Here is a 20956-nt window from a genome sequence, read left to right on the forward strand (position 1 = left end):
AAATCCCACTCTGACCCACTTCTGCCTCCTGACCTCCTGGTCTCCTGGCACTTTCCAGCCTGGCATCCCAGTGTGCCAGAGCCAGGAACCATAAGGCAGTGGGGTAGCAGTCAGTAGGGTGAGGGAGTGGAGGCTGCTAGTGTAGACAATTCTTGGATGAGAAGGGGAGGAGCAACAGGCCAGTTGCTTGGCAGGTGATGTAAGGAATTAGGGAACTTTTTAATGTGGGAGAAGGAGATTGCTTCCATTACCTTTCTGCTCCACTATGGAAGCCATCCCATTTCGGTTCTCCAGAACTTGGGGTAGGGGCTGGGGATGGGGGGGGGGGGGTAGATTCTGGACCCTTCCTCAGAACTTCAGTTTCTAAGCCATTTCTATGGCCTTTTGACTCCCTATCATTACACTGTCTTCTCCCAGTTGTCTCAGACCTGGATCCTCTGGAGGCAGTGAGCCCATTCACTTGGCGCTTCATTACTGAAGCGACTGTCCTTGCCTCAGTTTCCTCATAGGTAAAGTGAGAATTTATGCTCAGTAAGTCCCAGAGCCCCTCTCGCAGTGACTCGGATCAGTGGGACAAGCGCGGAGGACCTTCTAACAGCCGCAGCAGCAGGCGCTGGGCTGTTGGTCCCCCGGGCACGGCGGCACCCATCCACACAAGTGCTCCTGTCGCCGCCTGCCTCCCCCGCCCCCTACTCCCTGAATGTCTAGGGCGGGCAGTGTCCCACTTCAGGGGAGGGGTGTCAGATGGGTCTCTTCCTTCCCTCACCGTGGGTGGGGAAGGCGGGATGGGAAACGGCCGTCCGCACCGGCGCGCAGCGCTGGGGGACCCCCGGGCGCGCCCCCTCCCCTGGGCCCAGGCCCCGGCGCTCCGCGGCGCCCGCGGCCGGAACAATAGCGCGCGCGGGCGGGGCGGGGCGGGCGCGGGACGCTCCTCCGGGCCCCGCCCCCGGCCCGCCCCCCGCGCTCGCACACCCGCTCGCACACTGGCTCCCACCCGCCGCCCGCCCAGGCACTGCCCGCGGGAGCCGCCGCCGCCGCCGCCGCCGCCGCCGCCGCGCCCGCCATGGACGTCCGCCTGTACCCCTCGGCGCCCGCGGTGGGCGCGCGCCCCGGGGCCGAGCCGGCCGGCCTGGCGCACCTGGACTATTACCACTGCGGCAAGGTAGGCGGGGGCGGGGGGGCGCCGAGGCGGGCGCGGCGGCGGCCCGGGCGTCCCCGCTGGAGCGTCGGTGGGTGGACGGGGAGACTCGGAGACCCCGGCGCCTGGTGCCGGCCGCGGGGACCCGCACGCGTCCGCCCGCCGACGGGCACTGCCGCCCGCAGGGGTCCTCCCGGAGTTCTCCGGCCCGCGGGCACCAGTCACCTCGACAGTCACCACGGGGCCCCGCGGCCCGGCCCTGACAGCCGCTCTCGCGCACCGGCTGCCCGCGACCCCGCCGCCCCGCCGCCCCGCCGCCCCGCCGCGCCCCGCCGCAAGCCTCCCTGACGGTCGGGCCCACTCGCCCACGCCCGCCGTCGCGTCGCCACCCACGAGGCACCCGTTCGCGCGGCACACCGCCTTCCGCGCCCCGTCGCCGTCACGCCCAGGCGCGGCCGCGGACACTCACACAAAGAAGTTGGTCCGACAGTCGCGTCCCGCTCGCGGGGCCCCGCCGGCCGCACACCGCCTCGCACAGCCCCGCGCGCGGTGACCCCGGGGCGCCCCGGCCGGGCCCGCGCCCCTGCGCCCCTGCGCCCCGCGCCCCGCGCCCCCGTGCCCCGCGCCCCTGCGCCCCTGCACCCCGCACCCCTGCGCCCCTGCACCCCGCGCCCCCGAACCCCCGAGCCCCTACGCCCCGCGCCCCCGCATCCCGCGCCCCCGCACCCCCGCGCCCCCCGGGCTCTAACTCGCGCGTCGGGGCTTTCACTTGGCGGCGGCGGCGGCGGCGCGCTCACTGGCCGTCCCCCCCCCCCCCCCCCGGCGGGGCCTGGGGTTCCCGGGGCGCTACGGCCCACCGAGGCCTGGCCCCTCCCGGGCACGGAGCGCGGGCGGGCGGCCCTCCCCGCTGGGCTGGGGCTGCGGTGACGACGCCCGCGCCCCGCGCCCCGCGCCCCGCCGGCCCCCCGCCCCCCACGGAAGCTCGCGTGCGCGGCTCCCCGAACCGGGACGTCGGATCCGCTCGCTCTCCGCGATGCAGCTGCGCCGCCGCACCGCTCCCCTCGCCGCGGAGGGAACTTTCAGACTTGGTTAGCGAGGCCGACCGTCGGCGCGTCCCGCGGCGGGCGCGAAGCCCGGCCCGGCCCCTCGGAGCCCGGACTGAACCGCGCGCGTGGGTTTCCCCGCGGCCCCGGCGAGCGGCGCGGGCTCCGAGGCGCGGCGAGTGTGCGTCGGCGGCGGGGTGGGCGGCCCTCGGGCCTCGGCGGAGCCCCTGGCCGGTGGCGGCTGCGGGCAGGGGGCGGCCCCGCGCGGAACGGGGGCCCGGGGGCCGGGGGCCGGGGGCCGGGGGCCGGGATCGCCGAGCCAGGCCCGCGGGGAGCAGCCTTGAGGGTCGCAGGGCAAAGCCCCCGCAGTCCCCGCGATGGGGCCTGGGCTCCGGGGCCAGGAGAGCCCGGCGAGGACGAGCTGGGCGGCCCGCGAGGTCTCACAGCGGGTGGGTGGGATCATCTTTGTCCGGTGCCGGCCAAGTTAGAAGCGGGGATGGTGGTTAGAAGTGGGGGATGGTGTCCTGAAGGGAAGGCCGGTTCTCGGCTGTTTCCAGTCTGATGGAGGGAAAATTGATTAAAAGTAGCAAGTGGAGTCTTGAGAGAGGAGGACACCGCTGGCTGCGGGGGCAGCTGGACTGTCTTCTGCCCTTGGCTTTACTTTTTAACACAGTAAGTGGGCAAGGTTCCAGGCCCTGGTTTGGGGGCGCGCGTGGGGATCGGGGAATTTGTGCCTCGAAGTCTGGGTTGGCGAGTGCGTGGCCTTGAGCCTGGAGTGCGCCTTTTGAGAGTGAGGTTTCTGTAAACCCCGCCAGAGTGCGGCGGTCCCCATGCGGGCCTTCTGGGGGGGGGGGCGCCCAGTTGTGTCCCTGCTTTATTCTGCTGCCCAATGAAGCCCTGACTCGGCACCAAGAACCAGTGTGAAACCCGGCCGGGGAAGGAGCCACTCAGGGAATGAGAAGCCCGTGATTCTGGTTTCTGTTTGTAATCTCGGACTTCTGGCCCAGAGCCGAGGGTGTGTCCAGGTGGAAGAGGTGGCAGCTGGGCCACCAAGGTAGGCGGGGAGAAGGGTGTGACCTCGCACCTGGATGTGAGACCTGCTTCTCAGTCTTCAGGCTTGTGGCAGGATGAGGCAGGGGAAGTCACTGGGCTCAGCTCCCGGTGAACCGATGCTTGCTGGTAGCAGATCCCAAGGGGGCAGTCATCTTTAGTGCTGGTGGTTGGCATGTGGGACACATTATGACCAGGGTCTGATGGTGAGGGCCTGGGGAGGGAAATGCCCAGGCTCCATTCTCACAGCTGATCACTATCAGAACATGGAGGGGAAACTGAGGCCCAAGATGCAGCCATGACCACACTTGGGGCCTGTAGGTTGGGCCGCAGAACCATGACACAGCATGCATACTGGGGGCTTGGTCCTTCCAGTCCATACAAGAGGCTTGTCCCCACAGGGGCCTAGGCCTGAGAAACATAAGGGCAAGCATTTGCCCAAGTGATGCCGGATAACTGTGGGGCAGTTGACCCGGAAGGGCCCTTGGTGACTGTTCCCTTGGTGACTGTCCCCTTAGTGATACTCTACACAGAGATTCCAGCCACTTTAAACCAAGTCATGAGCAGTGGCTGTTCTTTTGCCATCTTTTGTTTGAGAAAATACGTAATGGCAAAAGCTGCTATGGTTTCATTTTTGCTCTGAGATAGATGTTATTTTATTAATCACAATAATATTAACATACATTTGAAAAATAGCTTACCAGGTATGAGGCAGGCACATTAGTCATTTCCTGTAATAACAGTGCCTAGTGAGCGTAGGAGCTTGTGGCCCTGTGGCTCCCAGGATCTGTAGACCCATGCTGGGAACCACTAATCCTCTCTTTCTACCTTGCTTCATAGAGGGGAAACAGAGTCACAGAGTATACTACTCTGTGTGTGAAGAGCAGAATTTAGGCCTGATCCCAAATTTCTTGACTCTGAGCTTGACACTTAGGTGCTCTCCCCTCAAGTCTCTAGGAGTTGAGGGGAGACTATGACACTCTTCCTTGGGTATCTGTGAAGTCCCTTTATTCTGACTTTTGACAAGGCTCTTTACCAGGCTGAGGGCAATCCCTGGGGCCCCTCATCAACTATGGCAGACTAGTGTAAACAGACCATTGGAATTTGACAAACCTGGGTTCGAATCTCCAGTTGTGGCTTTGTGATCTAGGGCAAATGATTTGTTGCTTATTTTTTTTTACTGAGATATGATTGACATAAAATAAAATGCACATTTTAAGTGTATAGTTCCATGAGTTTTCACAAATACAAACACCTGTGTAACCACCATCCCAATTCACATTTTGCTCATTTTCCATACCCCAGAAAGTTCCCTCATGCCCCTTTCCAGCCCACAGTCTCTATCCCCACCTCTGCAGGAAACGACTTATCTGATTTCTATTATCAGTGCTTTTATTTAAGTTCAGTTTCAGTGTACTAAGTGTATTTAATTTCTAGAATTTCATATGCAACATACACATCTTTGCATCTGTTTTCGTTTTGCTCAACATAGTGTTAAGATTTATTCATGTTGTGTATATCCGTAATTCTGTTTTACTGCTAAGTAATATTATGTTGTATGAATGTAGCTCAATTGGTTTATCTGTTCACCTGCCAGTGGATGTTCAGGTTTGTTTCCAGGTTGGGGCTACTATGAATATATGAATAAAGCCTCTGTGAACATTTTACAAGTCTTCTTGTGGGAATTTGCATGTGTGATGAACTCTCAGATGCTGCTGCTGGTGGTCCAGCAACCACACTTTGTGTAGCAGTGGTTTGGTTGTTTGTGAACGGGTTTCTGTGGGCTCCCAGCACCTGGCACAGTGCCTGACCCAGAACTACTCAGGAACTATATTCGTGGGTAAGTGATGGAACTCCCCACCCACACAGCTCTGGGCACAGCATCTTGTATCTTGTCGGGGATCAACACAAGCTCAGCTAGTGAATTATTGGAATCTCCTTGGGATGAAAATACAAGAAGCGGGAGATGCTGTCTCCACCTCACCTGTACTTAAGATTTGTGAGGCCTGCTCAGCGTTTCTGGTAGGTGAGGTCCCCACTGCTGGTTTCTGTAGGGGCACAGGTGGTTGTGGGTGGACCTGGGCCAGGTGAGCTCTGAGCTGAGATGGCTGGTCCTGGGGACTCTGCAGGATGTTAAGAAGCTCTTCTTTACTTTCCATCTAAATGTGTTTACTGTAGCCCCCTCCCCTAGTCTGTCCTGAAGTGTCCTTACCACGAAACTTCTGTACCTTATGAATGTCAGGAGCCACAGCTCAGGCCCAGCACTGCTGCTCCACCCCGCCCCCCCCACCCCCCATTCTGCAAGGTGACCTTGAGCATGACAGTGCTCTTCTCTGGGCCTCTGTTTCCCTCTTGGCAAAGGGAAGGCAAATCAGTGAACATCAGTCTAATGGGATAGGGAGTTGTGGTATGGAGATATAATGAATGGAGCCTGGGCATGTCCTTTGTAAGTAAAGCATAGTACACCCAGGAAGGATGAAGATGATACTTTTAGAGGAGATGCACCCTGATATGCTTCAGAGAGCAGGAACCACTGTGTCTACCTTCACTTTTGTATTCATACCCAGAGCTGGCCTGACACTTAGGGGGTTCAATAAATATTTGCTGAATGAATGCATGCATGAATGAATTCAAGGCTCACCAGTTTTCCTCTGTAGTTTGGAACTTGGCATCTCTTTGGCTCTTAGAAGATTTTACTGAGCGCATCAAATCTAGGGCATAGCCAGGGCCAAGAATCTTTTGGCTGACCTGCCATTCCTAGAGGAGCTTACCCAAGTAGGCCCAGAGGACAGAGCCCAGCACAGAGAGCAGCCAGGAAACCTGGAAGAGCAGCTGAGTGTCTATGCATCCAGAACAAGACTCCACACCTCACCCTTATCCCAGGAATCCCCCTGCAGGACTGCCAGCCCCATATGATTCCATAGGGCCAGCTATTTTGCCTCTCTGATTTTCTAGAACTAGTCTCAAGATATGAAGGCAGTCTAAGTCCTGGAACCTCGCAGAACTGGGTTTGAATGCTGCCATCATCAGCACAGGCAAGTTTTTTAACTTCCCCATGCTTCAGTTTCCTCATCTGCAAAATGGGCATAGCAGCACCTCCCCCATGGGGTTGCCTTGAGGTTGGAGATCATGCATACACAGCCTGTGGCCCCAGCAGGAAACACTTTCATTTCTATTCATAAAGAGCTGCACAATTGAAAATTAAAATGCTGGAGGAACCTGTTTCAGTGCTGGATGCTGGAGGACCAACCGTCCCAGCTGCTGCAGGGGAGGGGTCTTCCTAACATCAGATGTTTCCATGCCTCGGTCTCTGGGTCTGATATTTTTCCTGTATCTGGTTTGAAACAGTCTCGGGGTGGACCCTTCAGCCTAATGAATAAACAAGGACCTGCTCATTTCCTTGGCGTCTGTTTCCTTCTTGAATCTGTGTGGGAGGGGAGTTGGGTTTGTTGGGCAGAGGAGACTGGTTCACTTTGCAGCTGCACCATTTGTTGGAGTGGGCTGGTGACCTTGTGTACCTCACTTAACCGCTCCAGGTCTCAGTTTTTTCATCCATACAAGGGGGCAGTAATACCTTCTTCATACGGTTGCTATGAGGTTCAGGTTGAAGAAACAGAAATGGAAGTTCCTTTGATCTAGAACAGTGTTTTCCAGCATCAGCACTGTGGACACTTTAGACCTGGTAATTCCTTGTTTGGGGGGGGGGGATGTTTTGTGCATTATAACATTATAAGATGCATAGTTGCATCCCTGGCCTCTACTGATTAGGTGCCAGTAGCACCTCCTCCCACAATAGCCAAAAAAAGTCTCCAGGCTTTGCCAAGTATCCCCTGCGGAGCAGAAGTGCCCCTGTTTGAGAACCACTGAACTGGAAAATGTGGTGCAGGTAAACTAAAATGTCATGGGGATGAGAGTGGTAGAGCTTAAGAGCGTGTGCTTTCTGTTCAGTATTTTAGTCCTGCTTCTCACTGTCAGTGAATTCTGTATCCACGTGGTTGGCAGTCATCCTATGTACATGGACCAAAAACCTGCATAGTGATTTTCCAGTGTGGTTTGGGAGCAGCAATAAAAACATATGGTAAGTAATTATTAACTTAATGAGTCGTGGTAAATTGCAATTTTATTTCTTAGTGAAAACATGCTGTATAACATGGGATAATAAATTTTGATCAATTATCCTGATGCTCAAACTTGCTACTGTATAACAGCAAACTTCTGGTGCCTGCTAGAATGAGCAACAAGACTGTGGTTTTTCAATATGTAATTACTCATTTACTGCTGGGCTTCTCAGATGTTCAGCAGGTTTTTATTGAGTCCCTACTGTGTGCCAGGGGATCCAGCCTTATCCTGAAGGCTCAGCAACTCAATGGGAAACTTGTATTTACTAGATGAAAGGCTGTGTGGATTTGTAACATGCCTCAAAATGCAGAGTTTTAATTAAATATGTAATTGGGGAAGTGCCAGGGGTGTAAGAAGGCCTCACAGGGCAGAGTCTTAAAGGAAACGCCAGGTGGGCTATGTGGAGGCATGTAGAATTCATGGAAGGGTGCTCTAGGCAGAGGGAAGAGCCACTGCAAGGGGGCCTGAAGGGTGGTTTGGGGGTACTCTCAGCCTAAGGCAAGGAGGCCTGCCTACAGGGGAGCTGGGACACCAGCAGAGATTGTCATAAAGAGTGTCACATCCCAGCTGGTTGGGCTTTATTTTATTTTTTAAATTAAAAAAGTTTTTCCTTTTTAAAAAAAATTTTATTTAAATTCAATTTGCTAACATATAACACCCAGTGATCATCCCATCAAGTTCCCTCCTTAGTGCCTGTCACCCAGTCACCCCATCCCCCCACTCTCCTCTCCTTCTGCAACCCTTTGTTTCCCAGTTAGGAGTTTCTCATGGTTTGTCTTCCTCTCTAATTTTTCCCCACTCAGTTTCCCTCCTTTCCCTTATAGTCCCTTTCACTATTTCTCATATTCTGCATATGAGTGAAACCATATGATGATTATCCTTCTCCGATTGATTTATTTCACTCAGCATAATACCTTCCAGTTCCACCCACATCGACACAAATGGTAGGTATCCATCCTTTCTGATGGCTCAGTAATGTTCCATTGTGTGTGTGTGTGTGTGTGTGTGTGTGTGTGTATCACATCTTCTTTATCCATTCATCTGCCAAAGGACATTGTGGCTCCTTGCACAGTTTGGCTATTGTGGACATTCCTGCTATGAACATTGGGGTGCAGGTGTCCTGGCGTTTTACTACATTAATATCTTTGGGGTAAATAGGTGGTTGGGTTTTAAGTAGAGGAGTGCCTTGGAGCCAGAGGTGTGGAGCAGAGTATGGAATGTTTCATGTTGCTGGATCAGATTGCTGCCAAGCTGTCTCTTGGTCTTCTGCTGATGGAAAAGCTTAATGACTTGTGTTTGATTGCATCCAGTAGTAAGCTCTTCTCAAACTTTAGTGCAGCAGAATCACCTGGGGGGCAGTTGAAACACAGATCGCTGGGTGCCCCTTTCAGAAGTTCTGACTCAGTAGGTCTAGGGAAGAGCTGAAAAGGTGCAGTGCTAACAAGTAATGCTGATGTTGCTGGCCTGGGGAGTATACATAGGAGAACATGGCTCTAGACTGGGATGTGAGTAGGTTTTCCCACCTTGGCTTAGGACACTGGGGACATGTTGTTGGCCTGGGCCATGTAGCCTTGGCTAAGACACAGTCAGGTATCCCAGAGACCCTTGAGTTCTTCAGGCCCTCCAGAGGTTATGGGGACAGACTCCTTCACCGTGGAGAGAGTTGTACATTGGCTTCCTTGGACACCGACTCTGAGATGGAGAGTTGCCTATGGAAGATATATTTTGGGGGAAGTTCCCAGGAAGTGTAGCTGTAAGGGAGTAAGGGAAGCAGTATTGGGCAGAGGGAGAAGCATGTTCCATTGGCCTGGAACATGGTCACTGATCTGGGGTAGCTCTTCAGAGTTGTGCCAAACTGGGACAAGAGAGCTGATCATGCCTTTTTGTTTCTCACTACATCCAGTCATTGGCATCAAGGCATCTCTCCTTGTCCCAGGTAGCTCCCTGTGACAAAGAGATTCCCAGTGAGGGGTACAACTGTGACATTCCCAGCCGCTGGGGATGAATGCATAGAAGGGGAAGTACCAAAGTGCCTATTTCAGGGAGATGCCTCTTAGGGAAAAAACTCCCCTTCCTTTTGAAAGACTTCCCAGGGGGCAGCCCAGGTGGCGCAGCGGTTTGGCGCCGCCTGCAGCCTGGAGTGTGATCTCGGATGGAGTCCCACGTTGGGCTCCCTGCATGGAGCCTGCTTCTCCCTCTGCCTGTGTCTCTGTCTCTGTCTATGAAGAAATAAATAAAATCTTAAAAAAAAAAAAAAAAGACTTCCCAGGAAGTCAAGGACCAGGATGTTGACGATTTTTAGAGTGTTTGAGTCACTTGCTGAGGATTCTTTCTCATCTCATGATGTGAATGAGAACTGTGGGATAATTGCTTCTTAGGTCTGGGTGAAGAAGAATCATTATTAATGGAAGTTTCTGGGGCTGAATGAATTTCTCTTACTGAGATGTCATGCGCTCTCTTGTGTGGAGGAGAGGACTCCACACTGATTTCAGAGAAGCTTCTGGGCTGTGCCTGGGGGAGTCAGGTCTGGGCAGGGGACCTGGCTTTCTCCTTGGGCTGGAGTCCTATCACAGCTTCAACAAGAGGCTCTGCACCTGGTCCCTGCCTCAGTGTTGGCCATTGTCCATGGCTATCCTATCCCTATCGTTTCCACCTTCTCTGAGCTCCCAGGAGGCTTGGAGGTGTGGGATATCACACATATCTTTTGCTTGTTAACTTCCCAATTTCATTTCCCTCTTCTGTCATTTTCCTACTTTATCTTGAGTCCTGCCATCTTTTTTGGAAATTTGTTTTTATTCTTTGTAAGATACACAGAAATATAGTAGGGTGTAAAAGAAAACATGGGGGGGCCCACCCATTCCCATTTCCTCTCCCCACTGCCCTCTTAGCCCCATTCCCCAGGGCTAACCCCCAAGGGAAGTTGGGTGGGATTACTTCTAGTCATAACCTTTCTTCAGTTAAACTAATAAGTTTATTGTCACTTTTTTCATTTCCCAGAATTTTGTATTGTTTCTGGATTGATCTTGTATCAGAGCATCTCATTCCTTTTTTCTAATGGATATGTGAATATTTTGAGTCTTTTTGAAGATTATAATACAGTGAAAAAGTTATCTTCTGTTTTTTGTGTTAACTCTGTTTTCTTGGTGGTTAGTTCTTCTGTCCATATTAGGCCTCTTTTTATGCTGATATTTTCTACATATGCCTGGTAATGCTTGGTTGACATTTAATTGTAAACAGAGATCTAGACTGATCTATTCTGTAGTTGTGACTTCCCTCAATGCCTGTGAGAACCATGATTATGTGGGTAAGTAATATGAATGTTGATTTTAGGTGCCCTGGTGTGGTTTGTGGGTGGACACTCAAAGCTGAGGACTTCTTTTAGTGCATGGGACAAGCTCACTTGAGGTTGGGGGAATCTGTTTCTCATATAGACCAGCAGTTACTCAAGGGCTCTGGTGCCTCTGTTTTTCCAGCCTCATGCCTATCCACAGGGAGGAATCCCTGAGGCAGATCCCTCATTTAATTTGAGTCCTTCTCCTGGGCTTTAGCCTAAAGGCAGATCCAACAGTCAGCTTCTTTGAGGTCTGTAGGCTAACCCAAAGGTCTAGGCACATCCCTGGCCCAGGGCTTCCAGTCCCTGCTGCCTCTCTTCGGGGATTTCTGGGGTTCAGTTAGGATGATAGCTTTTCCAGAGGTCTTATGTTGGTGTGCTGGTGCCCTTGGAGCTGATAGGCTTCTTTGTCTCACTTCTTACTTCCTGTCACTCTTAGTGTTTTTGATCCCCAGCCCTTTCTTTTGTTCTCATGGGGGCTTTTTGGAGTTATTTCATTTTAACCCACCCATCTATCTGAATTATGAATATATGTGTGTATGTATGAATCATGAATATAAATGTATGTATATGTTTTGTTTGTGTGTATATATCTTTTTTTCCCATTCTAGTGTTGTTTAGAAGAGAGGAGAAGCAAAAAGTGTGTGTCTGTCTGACATCTTGAACAAAACGTCCCCTCTCACTGATTTTTATTTTTAAATTTTGTGCTACCTTATGGAGAAAAGTAGGGCAGAAATAAGCACAAATTTATTCACTGAACATTTACCCATTTCAGGCTCATTCTTGTATCATCTCATTGAGCCTTCATAAGAACTATGCCAGGCACATATGTCCCCATTTTGCAGGTGAGAAAACTGGGGTCTAAGTAGGTCACATTACAAAAGGCAGCAGAGTTGCTGGTTGGCTGAGCTGGAGTTCAGAGTGTGCTGTCTCTGTTCCTATCTTGGGCAGCCTCTACCGTGCCAGGTGGAGTTCGTACTCTCTGCTGGGATGCAGGAGTGGATCAGCTTGTCCCTTGGTTTTACTGTTAATGCATTGGCTCTTCTGGGCCTGAGGATTCCCAGCTGAGCCTTCTGCCTTGGTTTTCAACTTCAAACATCACTTGGTAATAGAATGCCTTCACATTACAGCTAATTAAAACGTGCTTATCTTGAAGTTGGGCCTAATTTGCAGGAATGATTTAGAAACTTGTTGGAAATGAATCCAACTCAGTAGTATAACCCAGGGTCAATCTCATGCATAAATTTTATTGTTCCATTTTGCTGTTTTGACTCGAACTGAACTTGATAATGTGGAATATGGACCCTGGGCCTTTTGTTGCTCATTTATTTTGCAAATATTTACTGAATGCCTAGAGGGTGCTACCTACATTATTTACAGAGGTCCTTTCACCCCAACCCCCATGCTTGTTTCTATTCTATACATTCACCTGAGCTGTAAGGTAATTGTTTTGTAAAATCAGGTGGTGGATTCATATGTGATTTTGAGTTCAATGGCAGTGCCTGGTTTCATATCTTGTCACTTACAAGCTGTATGACTTAGGACCTATCACTTAACTTCTCTGATCTCCAGTGTTCTCACATAACCGTAATTGCCTCTCAGGTTTGTGGTGAGGCCTCTGGGAGATCATGTAAGTCATGCCCTCCCTCACTCCTGCTGCCAGCTACATTCAGGTCACCTGGGCCTTTTGTAGGACAGAAAACATAGTCTCCATCCCATATTTTTTGTCTTTTATAAATGGTATAAATGGTAGAGTCTCAGGAACTTTCCTGTTCAGAATAGGTATAATGGTGGTTTTGGTTGGTATGGTTTCCTTTCTCTCTGTATCATTTCCCTTATTTCTCGTTGTTTTTCCCACAGGGACTCTATGAGGTTCAGTTAAACATTCAGACTCACAAGATACACATGGGTGACACTTGGTCCCCGTCTCCTTGAAAGAGGTAGGCAGGACCCAGCACCTGCCAGCAGGGCACAGGATCTCTTCCTCTTCTGCAGGAGTAGTTCTAGCCATGGCCTTTGCTTAATCCATGGAGGTGGCCTCCAGCTCTTCTCTTGGCCTGCCCCCCCACCCCCACTCTCCCAGGTTTTAGTGTAAGTGCAAGGTAATGAGACCCACAAGGGGTGGGTTTGGAAGTCACCCTGGCTCAGAAGCCTTATTCCCCAAAGGACCCATAGCTCCTGTAACAATTTCATAGTCTTCACTTCAGGGGTTTCTTGCAAGAAACCTACAGTTGTAAGAGTCCCTTCACTCAGGAAAAGTTTGGTTTCATTATCAGATATTTAGAATTTATTTATAGTTATCTCCAGTCCAGATGCAGTTTACCAGTCAGGGGTCATTTTTACCATAAGCAGGGGTGCCTAGTGACATCGTTAACATCTTACCTTCATCAGGTTTCCACTTACGCTAGACAATTAACAAAGGTGAAATTCTCTTGCAAAATGGAAAAGGATTTGTTTAACCCTTTACCCGGTATACACCATCCTGTTTCCCCCAGAGAAGTGGTGCTTTTTGGGATCTCTTTTGGGAGGATGAATGATGTTCTCAGTATGGCTATAATATAATCCATGCTTGTTTATGTTTTCTAATTGATCTGTATAAGATGTAGACATAAACTCTGGCCAAGAGATACACTGTGGAGTCATATTGGCTTGGGATCAAATCCAGGCTTTGCAACTTATTGAGAGTGCATTCCTTCATTCAGCCTTGCAAAGAACATTCACTACCTGCTGTATGCAGGGCTTTATGGTAGATGCCAGGTGAGAATAAGTGTTTAAGACCTGGTCCTTGCCCTTGAGGAGCCACAGTCTTATTAGCGAGATAGGCAAAAAATAAGCAATTCCAAATGGGTGTGGTATTACCAGGCCAGGCCAGGGTAGTAGAGAAGTCTTCCCAGAGGAGGGTACACCCAGTTGGTGCTTGAAGATGAATTGGCCAGGTGGAGAAGGTAGAGAAAAGCATTCCAAGTAGAAGGGACAGCATGTACAAAGGCATAGGAGAGGACCAGACTATCAAGAGATAAAGCTGGTGAGGGAAGCAGGGGCATTTGGAAAGTTACTTAATACCTCTGGGCCTCAGTTTCCTCATCTATAAAATGGGGTTATTAGTGCCTACCTGCTTATGAAATTAAATGAGATAATAATGTATGTTTAAGCACCTGGGATAGTTCATTTTAATTACCTTTCCAAATCTATCCATGGATGCCCAAGAGCCAAACATTTGACTTTAAATGAAAAGGAGAAAAAAACCAACAAGCTGGAGGGTTTGTCCAGCCACCTGTACGATGCAAGCATTTCCTCCAGTGGCTCTTGTGTTAGTTGTCTTACCTCTTTTTTTTTTTTGGAAAGCGATAAATGTTTGCACTCTGTCTCAGATTATGTCTTACAGTATCAGTGAAGCACATAATTGTGTTTTCCTAATGGCTCGACATTAACAATAAGCCACGACCCTGTTGAGGCGTTCTCTGGGACAATTTTCCATCTGCTGACAGCCCTGTGCCCATCTGATGCTCCATCAACACATCCTGTCATTTGCTGCTTTGTCTTGCTTTTCTGAAAGGCGGCTACCTCCCACATGCCAGCTGGGGATACTTGGTTTTGGGAGACATTTACTATTCAGTGACCACAAGTCACACATCAGGATGAGCTGAGGAGCTACCCAGGCCACGATCAAGATCTTTCTGATGTGTAAATTGAATCCTGTCATTTCTCTGGGCAAAACCACACAATGGCTCTCTGTTATGCCTTGGTGAAGTCTTACTTGCCTAAATCAGGCCTCTGCTTCAGACCTTCCAATGGCTTTCCCTGGTGTGTAGATAACATCAAATGCCTTTTTGGGTCCATAAATCCTGGTGCAATCTAGCCCCTGCCTGCTTTTCCAGCCTTATTACCAGCTGCTCTGTCTGAGGCACCAGGCTTCCTGCTGGGGATATGGTAGTGAGCAAAGCCAGCCTCCCCCTCCTTGACTCCATTCTAGCCACCCTGGTCTTCTTACTCCTCTCCCCTCCCTGTCTCCCCCGCGGTGCTCTTTTTAGGCTGAGGGGCTTTGCACATGCTGTTCCCTTTGCCTGGAATGTTTTTTGCCTTCATTCTTCACATGGCTGGCTCCTGTTCATTTTTCTTTGCCTTCTCAAAGACTCTGACCTCCCCATCACTCTGCTTATCCCATTATTCTCCATCACAGCTTCTAGTGTATTTTTCCCCATTGCATGATGTTTCTATGAGATTACTTGAGTGTCTGTTCCATCTTCTAGACCACTGGGGGGGGGGTATGTTTGTTTTCTTTACCAATGAGTCCCCAGTACCTTAGTATGGTGTCTGTGTAGTAGGTGCTCAATAAAAAGTTGTTGAAAAAAATGAATGAATCAGAGTGGAGGCTATACGTTCCAGAAGATGGCCACTATAACATATCCTAGGCTGTGTTTCCAAGAATAAATCACTCATTGTCTCTGGGCCTTACTTGTCTTATTTGTGCATTGTTGTCAGGACGATTAAACATATACATGTGAGAGGCAGTGTCTGGTGCCGGCAAGTATTTTATTTTGGTTTTATGTTTTTATTTATTCATGTAAGTAATCTCTACTCCAAACATGGGGCTCGAACTTACAACTCTGAGATCAAGAGTTGCACGCTCTGCGGACTGAGCCAGCCAGGGGCCCTGGGGCCTGCAACTGTTAATAAATATGAATTCCCATTGTAATGACATGCCACCCTCACCTGCTGCTGAGCCCAAGGAAGAGAGTTGAAGTAGAGTCAAGAGGGCTGATATTGAAAATCCTCACATATTTTAATCAATGCTTGACTTCTGGGGCAAGGACTGGCCGACCTCAGGCCCTTGTTTTGTCCCCTTCCCGTGTCCCTGCTGGTGGTGACCTTGGTGCATTCGGGAGGGAGATGTAGCTCCCACTCGCCTGTGTTGGGTATCTGGGGCACAGTCAGTCTGGCCTTCAGAGATAACAAGATCCCCAGCTCGTGGGAACATTTCTGTTGAGCAAGCAGGAATTTTTTGGTGCCTTCTCTCCTGAAGTTATTGCCCCCTTCTCTTTTTATTAAACTGTAAATCATGAAGATTATGTTACCTGCCAGAAAGTTTAGGGAATGCGAGAAGGTCCCCTGCCACTGTCGCACCATGCAGACTCAAGAGCAGTGTTGATTTGGGTGTGTCTCGTCCTGAAGATTCAGAGCCACAAACTGTTCTGCCCCAGCTGGCTCCCCCCAGAAGCCCCTGACCTGCCCTTACCTGTTTTGTCTTTTCTCTTTTCATGGTGTATAATTTGCCTGTTCGTTATGTTTATTGTTTATGTCCCGCATCTGCCCCTAGAACTTCAGCTTCGTGATGGTGGGGATCCATCAGAGCAACTCTAACTGCTCTGCCTCCGTGTGGGGCATTGCCCACCTACCTGGCTGACTTCTGCACCCATATCTTTTAAGTTTCTTCTCAAGTGCCTTCCCACAGGAAGGAGGCCTTCCCTGCCTTCCCTTCTGCTGCTGTCATTGCCCTTGCAGCACGTGGAACACTTTGGGTTCCCTGAGAGCTGGGGTGCTCTCTGTCCCCTTGGAGGCCATGTCTGGGAGCTTGGACTGTGTCTCAAGAGCAGTGGGAGCAGTTAGAAGGACCTTGGTGACTGTCAACACATTGGATGGGGGAGGGCAAGAGTGGATGCAGGAGGACAGAGGGAGGTGATTGCTGTGGTTTAGGAGAGAATTGATGCTGGCTCGCCGCACTAACGGGAGAGCCACTAGCCACATGAGGCTGTTTTGGTTTAACATCAAACCAGATCAAATCCAACCTAATTCCTCAGTCACGCTACCCATATTTTAAGTGCTCTGTAACCACCGGCCTGTGCAGAACATTCCCATCATTGCAGAAAGACCCAGGCTGTTGGTTCTGGGCCAGAGTAGAACCCCTGGGTCAGAAGGAGTGAGCACTTTTAGGGCTCTTGATTCAGCTGTCATGCCATTTTCCAGAACAGTCATCTACGTTCCCTAGCCGCACAAGGAAGCACCCATTTTGTCGCACCCTCCTGGCGTGTCCTGTTGTCTTCTGAAGAACCTTCAGTTGTGCGTGTGCCTCTTGTCAAATCTGCCTTCACGGAGGGTCTAACATGTGGACCATGAGGTCTTTGTGATCAGGGAATTATATGTATATTAATGCAGATTTCAATAAAAAGAGTTATGTTTGCCATTGTGGTACAGTCTGATGCTGTTTAAATGCCTTTGGTAATATCTTCAATCAGATGGCAAACAGAAAATAGGAAAGTTAGTAATAAAAAATGAATTAGAACGATTAGCAAAAGGTGAACCGCTTCCCTCCTCAGGCAACAGGCAGCGTTGACTGAGCTTTGCAGGGTGCTCCTGTCCAAACACGCGTGTGGATTATCGCAGCCTCCGGGACCGGCCCTGGGGTCTGTTCAGCACATAGGACTTGGTTATTGCCTTCAGTTTTGCAAAGGTCACGGACATCCCCTTAGAGGGACTCTGAGGGGCTCACACGGGGATGAGGGGCTCATGCCCTAGGGTGTCTGGAGTGGGGCCTCAGAAGAGGGGTTTCTGACTCCGGGCAGGCCAGCAGTTCCTCTTTCCAAGGCAGAGACATCTGTGTCCACCTTCCCCCTCCCTGCATCCCCCAGGACCCTGGAGAATCTTAACCACTCCTCTTTCTAGCATCTTCTCTAGGGATGCCCTTGGGGAGCCTTTCATGGTTGTCTGGTGTTGGAGGCGGGGGTCTCCCCAAGAAGGGGTAGATGCAAAGTCTTTAATTGACTAATGCAGACACTGGACTAGTTGCAAAGAGAAACAGAATTCTGGGGACAGAGTGAGGCATGTGTGGCTGGAGCTCAAGCCAGAAGGACATGGAACTTGCACTGTGGAACCGTTGAAACTCACACTTACTGGAGCATGGGCCACGGAGATGACACACTGGTGGTTGGGGTGATTATGTCCATACTACCTGGCTCACTTCCACAGTCAGTCATCAGGGTTGGATAACACCACCTTAGCTGTATAACTGCTGCAACAGATAGGCACGTTTTGTTCAGACCATGTTCGCGGAATGGCCCCCACAGTTGGTTGGTAACTACCTACCTTAGGCCAGAGCTTCCCAACCTTTAACAGGCATGGAAATCACACAGGGTCTTATTAAAATGCAGATTCTGATTCAGTAGACCTGGAGTGGGGCCAGAGATTTTGAGGGCCTAACAAGGTCCAGGAGATGCTGAGTTGCTGGTCAGTGGACCACAATTTGAGAACCAAGGCCTCTGTGTCAGACTGAGCTCTCTAGAAGCAGAGCCCGAGACAAGGATGTTGGTGAAAGAGTACTCTCCCTAGAAAGGGCTTGAGGGACCCAGGAAGCCCTGGGGGAGGAGGTGAGCAAGGAGGTGGTCTCAGCTGGAGATCTGCTTCAGCCCGATTCCATGGGGAATCCTGGTGGTGGTCTTTTGCACACCCTTGTCAGTGGGTTCCTGGCCATGGGCTTCCTCAGGGAGGGCTGGGGGAGAGGTGTCATACTTCCTATGCTTTTCTCCTGTCAGCCAAGGGTACTTCTGCAAAGGAGGGGGCATTAGCATTCACAGCCACTGGAGGATAGATGCACAGCCTGAAAAGAGGGATCTTGGTGGGATCCATCAGCATCCACACACTGTATCATCATCTGAGAATAGCTTTGGGAGTGTGGAAGGGGAGCCAGGACTGTTGGCTTTTGTTTGAACTCTGCTGTGTGACCTTGGGTAAGCCACGTCTGCTCTCTGGGCACTGTTTGTGCTACAGCCTCACATGGTTTGGTTGTGATTGGTCCTTGGTCCTTGTCCTTAGGTTGTGATAGAGCCTGCAGGTAGGGATGGGTGGATAGGTGAGGGTCTGCACAGGGTAGACAACTCTTGCTTCAGAGCCCAAGGAGGGGGAAGAGAAAGGGAGCAGAGAGAGAAGGATGGGGGGGAGGGGAAGGGCACGCCCCCCCCTCCCCCGCACGGGGAGAGGGAGATTGAAAGAGATGGGGAGGGAGAGGGAGGGAGAGACAACAGGGTCGAGGAGAGAATCCCTGAGACCTGCAGTGCTCAGGGAGTGCTTCCTGGCAGAGGTATTTAGGCAGGACCTCCAAGAACGGTAAGATGGGCACATATAGAGGAAGGGAGAACAGAAGAGCCACTAATTTCATGTGTACCATGGGATAGGTGTTTTACTTATTTATTTATTCTTCATAACCACATTTGGGAGTAGAAGCTGATCCTACTGTGCAGATAAACGAAGGCACTGGAAGTCAGGTGACTGGGCCATTGTCACACTGGGACTGGAACCTGAACCTATTTGCTAAGACCCCCATTCTTGACCTCCATGACATCAACAAGCAGGGAGAGGGTGTGGCCAAGGCCAAGGGGACGGGTGGCTTGGGGAACTGTGGCATAGCTGTCTGGATGGGTACAGGCTAGTGTGGAAGAGGAGACAAAACCTGCAGCTTGGGAAGGGCACTCAATGCCAGGCCTTGGAGTTTGGGTCCTACAGTGGGGAGCCACGGAGGGCTTTGGGGCAGGTGTGATGTGTGCAAGGGAAGTAAGCCAGTGTTGCACCCTTTGCTTGGGGGCCCTTCCCAACCCCCACTGGGCCACCTTCCCCACATATCTGTCTTCCCTGATTCATCAGTATGTGTGTGCGTGTGTGTGTGTGTGTACATGTACATCTGGGGTCGGGGCCTGGAGTCCTTCCTGGACCCTTTCTGTAGACCACTTTCTTAGTGCTTGGGGTCCTTGGGGCAGAGGGACTTCCACATTTGCTGTAGGGGCTTTGTGGTACAGGGGCCCTGGAATCCCAGTGCTATCCAGTGATCTCAGGGTAGGTAAGAGCTGGTTGCCTTGCTGCTTGGATAAGCCCACCTTCCTGCCTCTCTCCTCCTGTGCAGCCAGCCCCAAGCGCATGCTGGCACCTGGGAGGTGAAGGGAGGAAAGACCACAGACCGTCATCCTAGATGGACATAGACGTGGACTTGGGTGTGTCAAGACTTTGAGGTTGAGGATTCGGGTCTGAATCATCTTCAGCCTTCCTTACTCTCTTATCCGTGGCCTAAGTTTTCTCCCCCAGTCAAAGCTGGCAACATCCAGCTCTTTCTCATTCTTCACATAAACCTCTCTCTCTCTCTATCTCTTTCTCTTTTTTCAGGATGTTATGTAAGCTACAGTCACAACTTGGCACCTGGCATAAGATGCTGATAACAACCATAGAAACTGTTACTGCCAAGTGGGGTGGCAGGGCTAAGATGGTAGTGGGAGAGGTACCCACTAGGCTGGGGTGGTGACAGAGGAGGAGCTACTGTTTATTGAATACCTACTGTATGCCAGGTGTCTTATGTATACTGTGTTCTTTAACCCTCACAATAGTCCCGCAAGTTACATGTTGTTATTACCATGTCACAAACAGCGGATAGGTGACACCACAGGCTTAGAGGGGTCGAGAAAATTGTCTAAGGTCACACAGCCTGCAGGTAGGAGAGTGGATCATGAACCAGAACCTGTCCAGCCCCAAAGTCATGATCTTTATTCTGTAACATATGCAGATCTTTAGCTTCCCTGGGGGAAAGGGATTCCCTGCTTAGAGTCAAACCATCCCAACCTAGACTTGGCATAGAGTATATTATTCTCATTGCAGACAGAGGTGAATGCTCACCTTGTCCAGACTCAAACCCAGAAGCCTGAGCCTCATCCCCCCTAGCTGCTTTCCACCTCCCAAGAGGCTTGTATTGTTCTCAACTTGATACTCTATAGACCAGACACTTGTTCTTTGGCTGTGAGAATATCATGGCCAGTGCTCTACTGTTAGCTCCTATTAGTTGCTGCCTAACAAGCCACCCAAAATTAGTTGTTTAAAGCAACCGCTGTTTTATTTAGCTCACAATCTGTGGGTTGGCTGGAGGACTGTCTGGCTGGCTGGTCTCTGCAGGGCTCCCTCCTGCATCTGTGACCACTTGGCTGGTTACCTGGCAGCTGGGTGATCTAGGATGGCCTCACTCACCTGTTTGGCAGTTGGCAGACTGCTGGCTGGGAGCTGGCTGATGGTTGGCTCGGCTTTCCTCCAGACCTCTTCTTCCAGCAGGCTAGCTCAGGCTCCTTCACTCACTAGGTGCTCCGGGGCTCCTGAGGCTGCAAGAGTGAGACCTTCCAGTGCACACATGCTTTTCAGGCTTTTCCTTGTGGCACATTTGTTGCTGTCTCAGTGGCCAAATAAAGTCACATGGCTAAGCCTGGCTTCAAGATGGGAAGAAAAAGACTCCCATCTTTTGGTAAGAAGAGCAGT

The 20956-nt window shown here is 51.1% G+C and overlaps 1 protein-coding gene across 3 annotated transcripts in view; it reads left to right on the top strand.

The window, feature by feature from the left end:
• Positions 1-1018: 1018 nt before the first annotated feature.
• TOX2 (TOX high mobility group box family member 2) overlaps positions 1019-20956 on the top strand; it is a 132971-nt gene continuing 113033 nt past the window's right edge. The window contains exon 1 of one of the 3 annotated variants that reach the window (XM_077873253.1): positions 1019-1162. In XM_077873253.1, coding sequence (XP_077729379.1) covers positions 1064-1162 — 99 coding nt within the window. In that variant the 5' untranslated portion in view covers positions 1019-1063. Of the gene's footprint in view, positions 1163-2727; positions 2854-20956 lie in introns of those variants that run through there. The other 2 variants (XM_077873254.1, XM_077873252.1) reach the window with 2 other exon arrangements.

This window comes from Canis aureus, chromosome 26 (genome assembly GCF_053574225.1).
Source record: "Canis aureus isolate CA01 chromosome 26, VMU_Caureus_v.1.0, whole genome shotgun sequence".
NCBI lineage: Eukaryota > Metazoa > Chordata > Mammalia > Carnivora > Canidae > Canis > Canis aureus.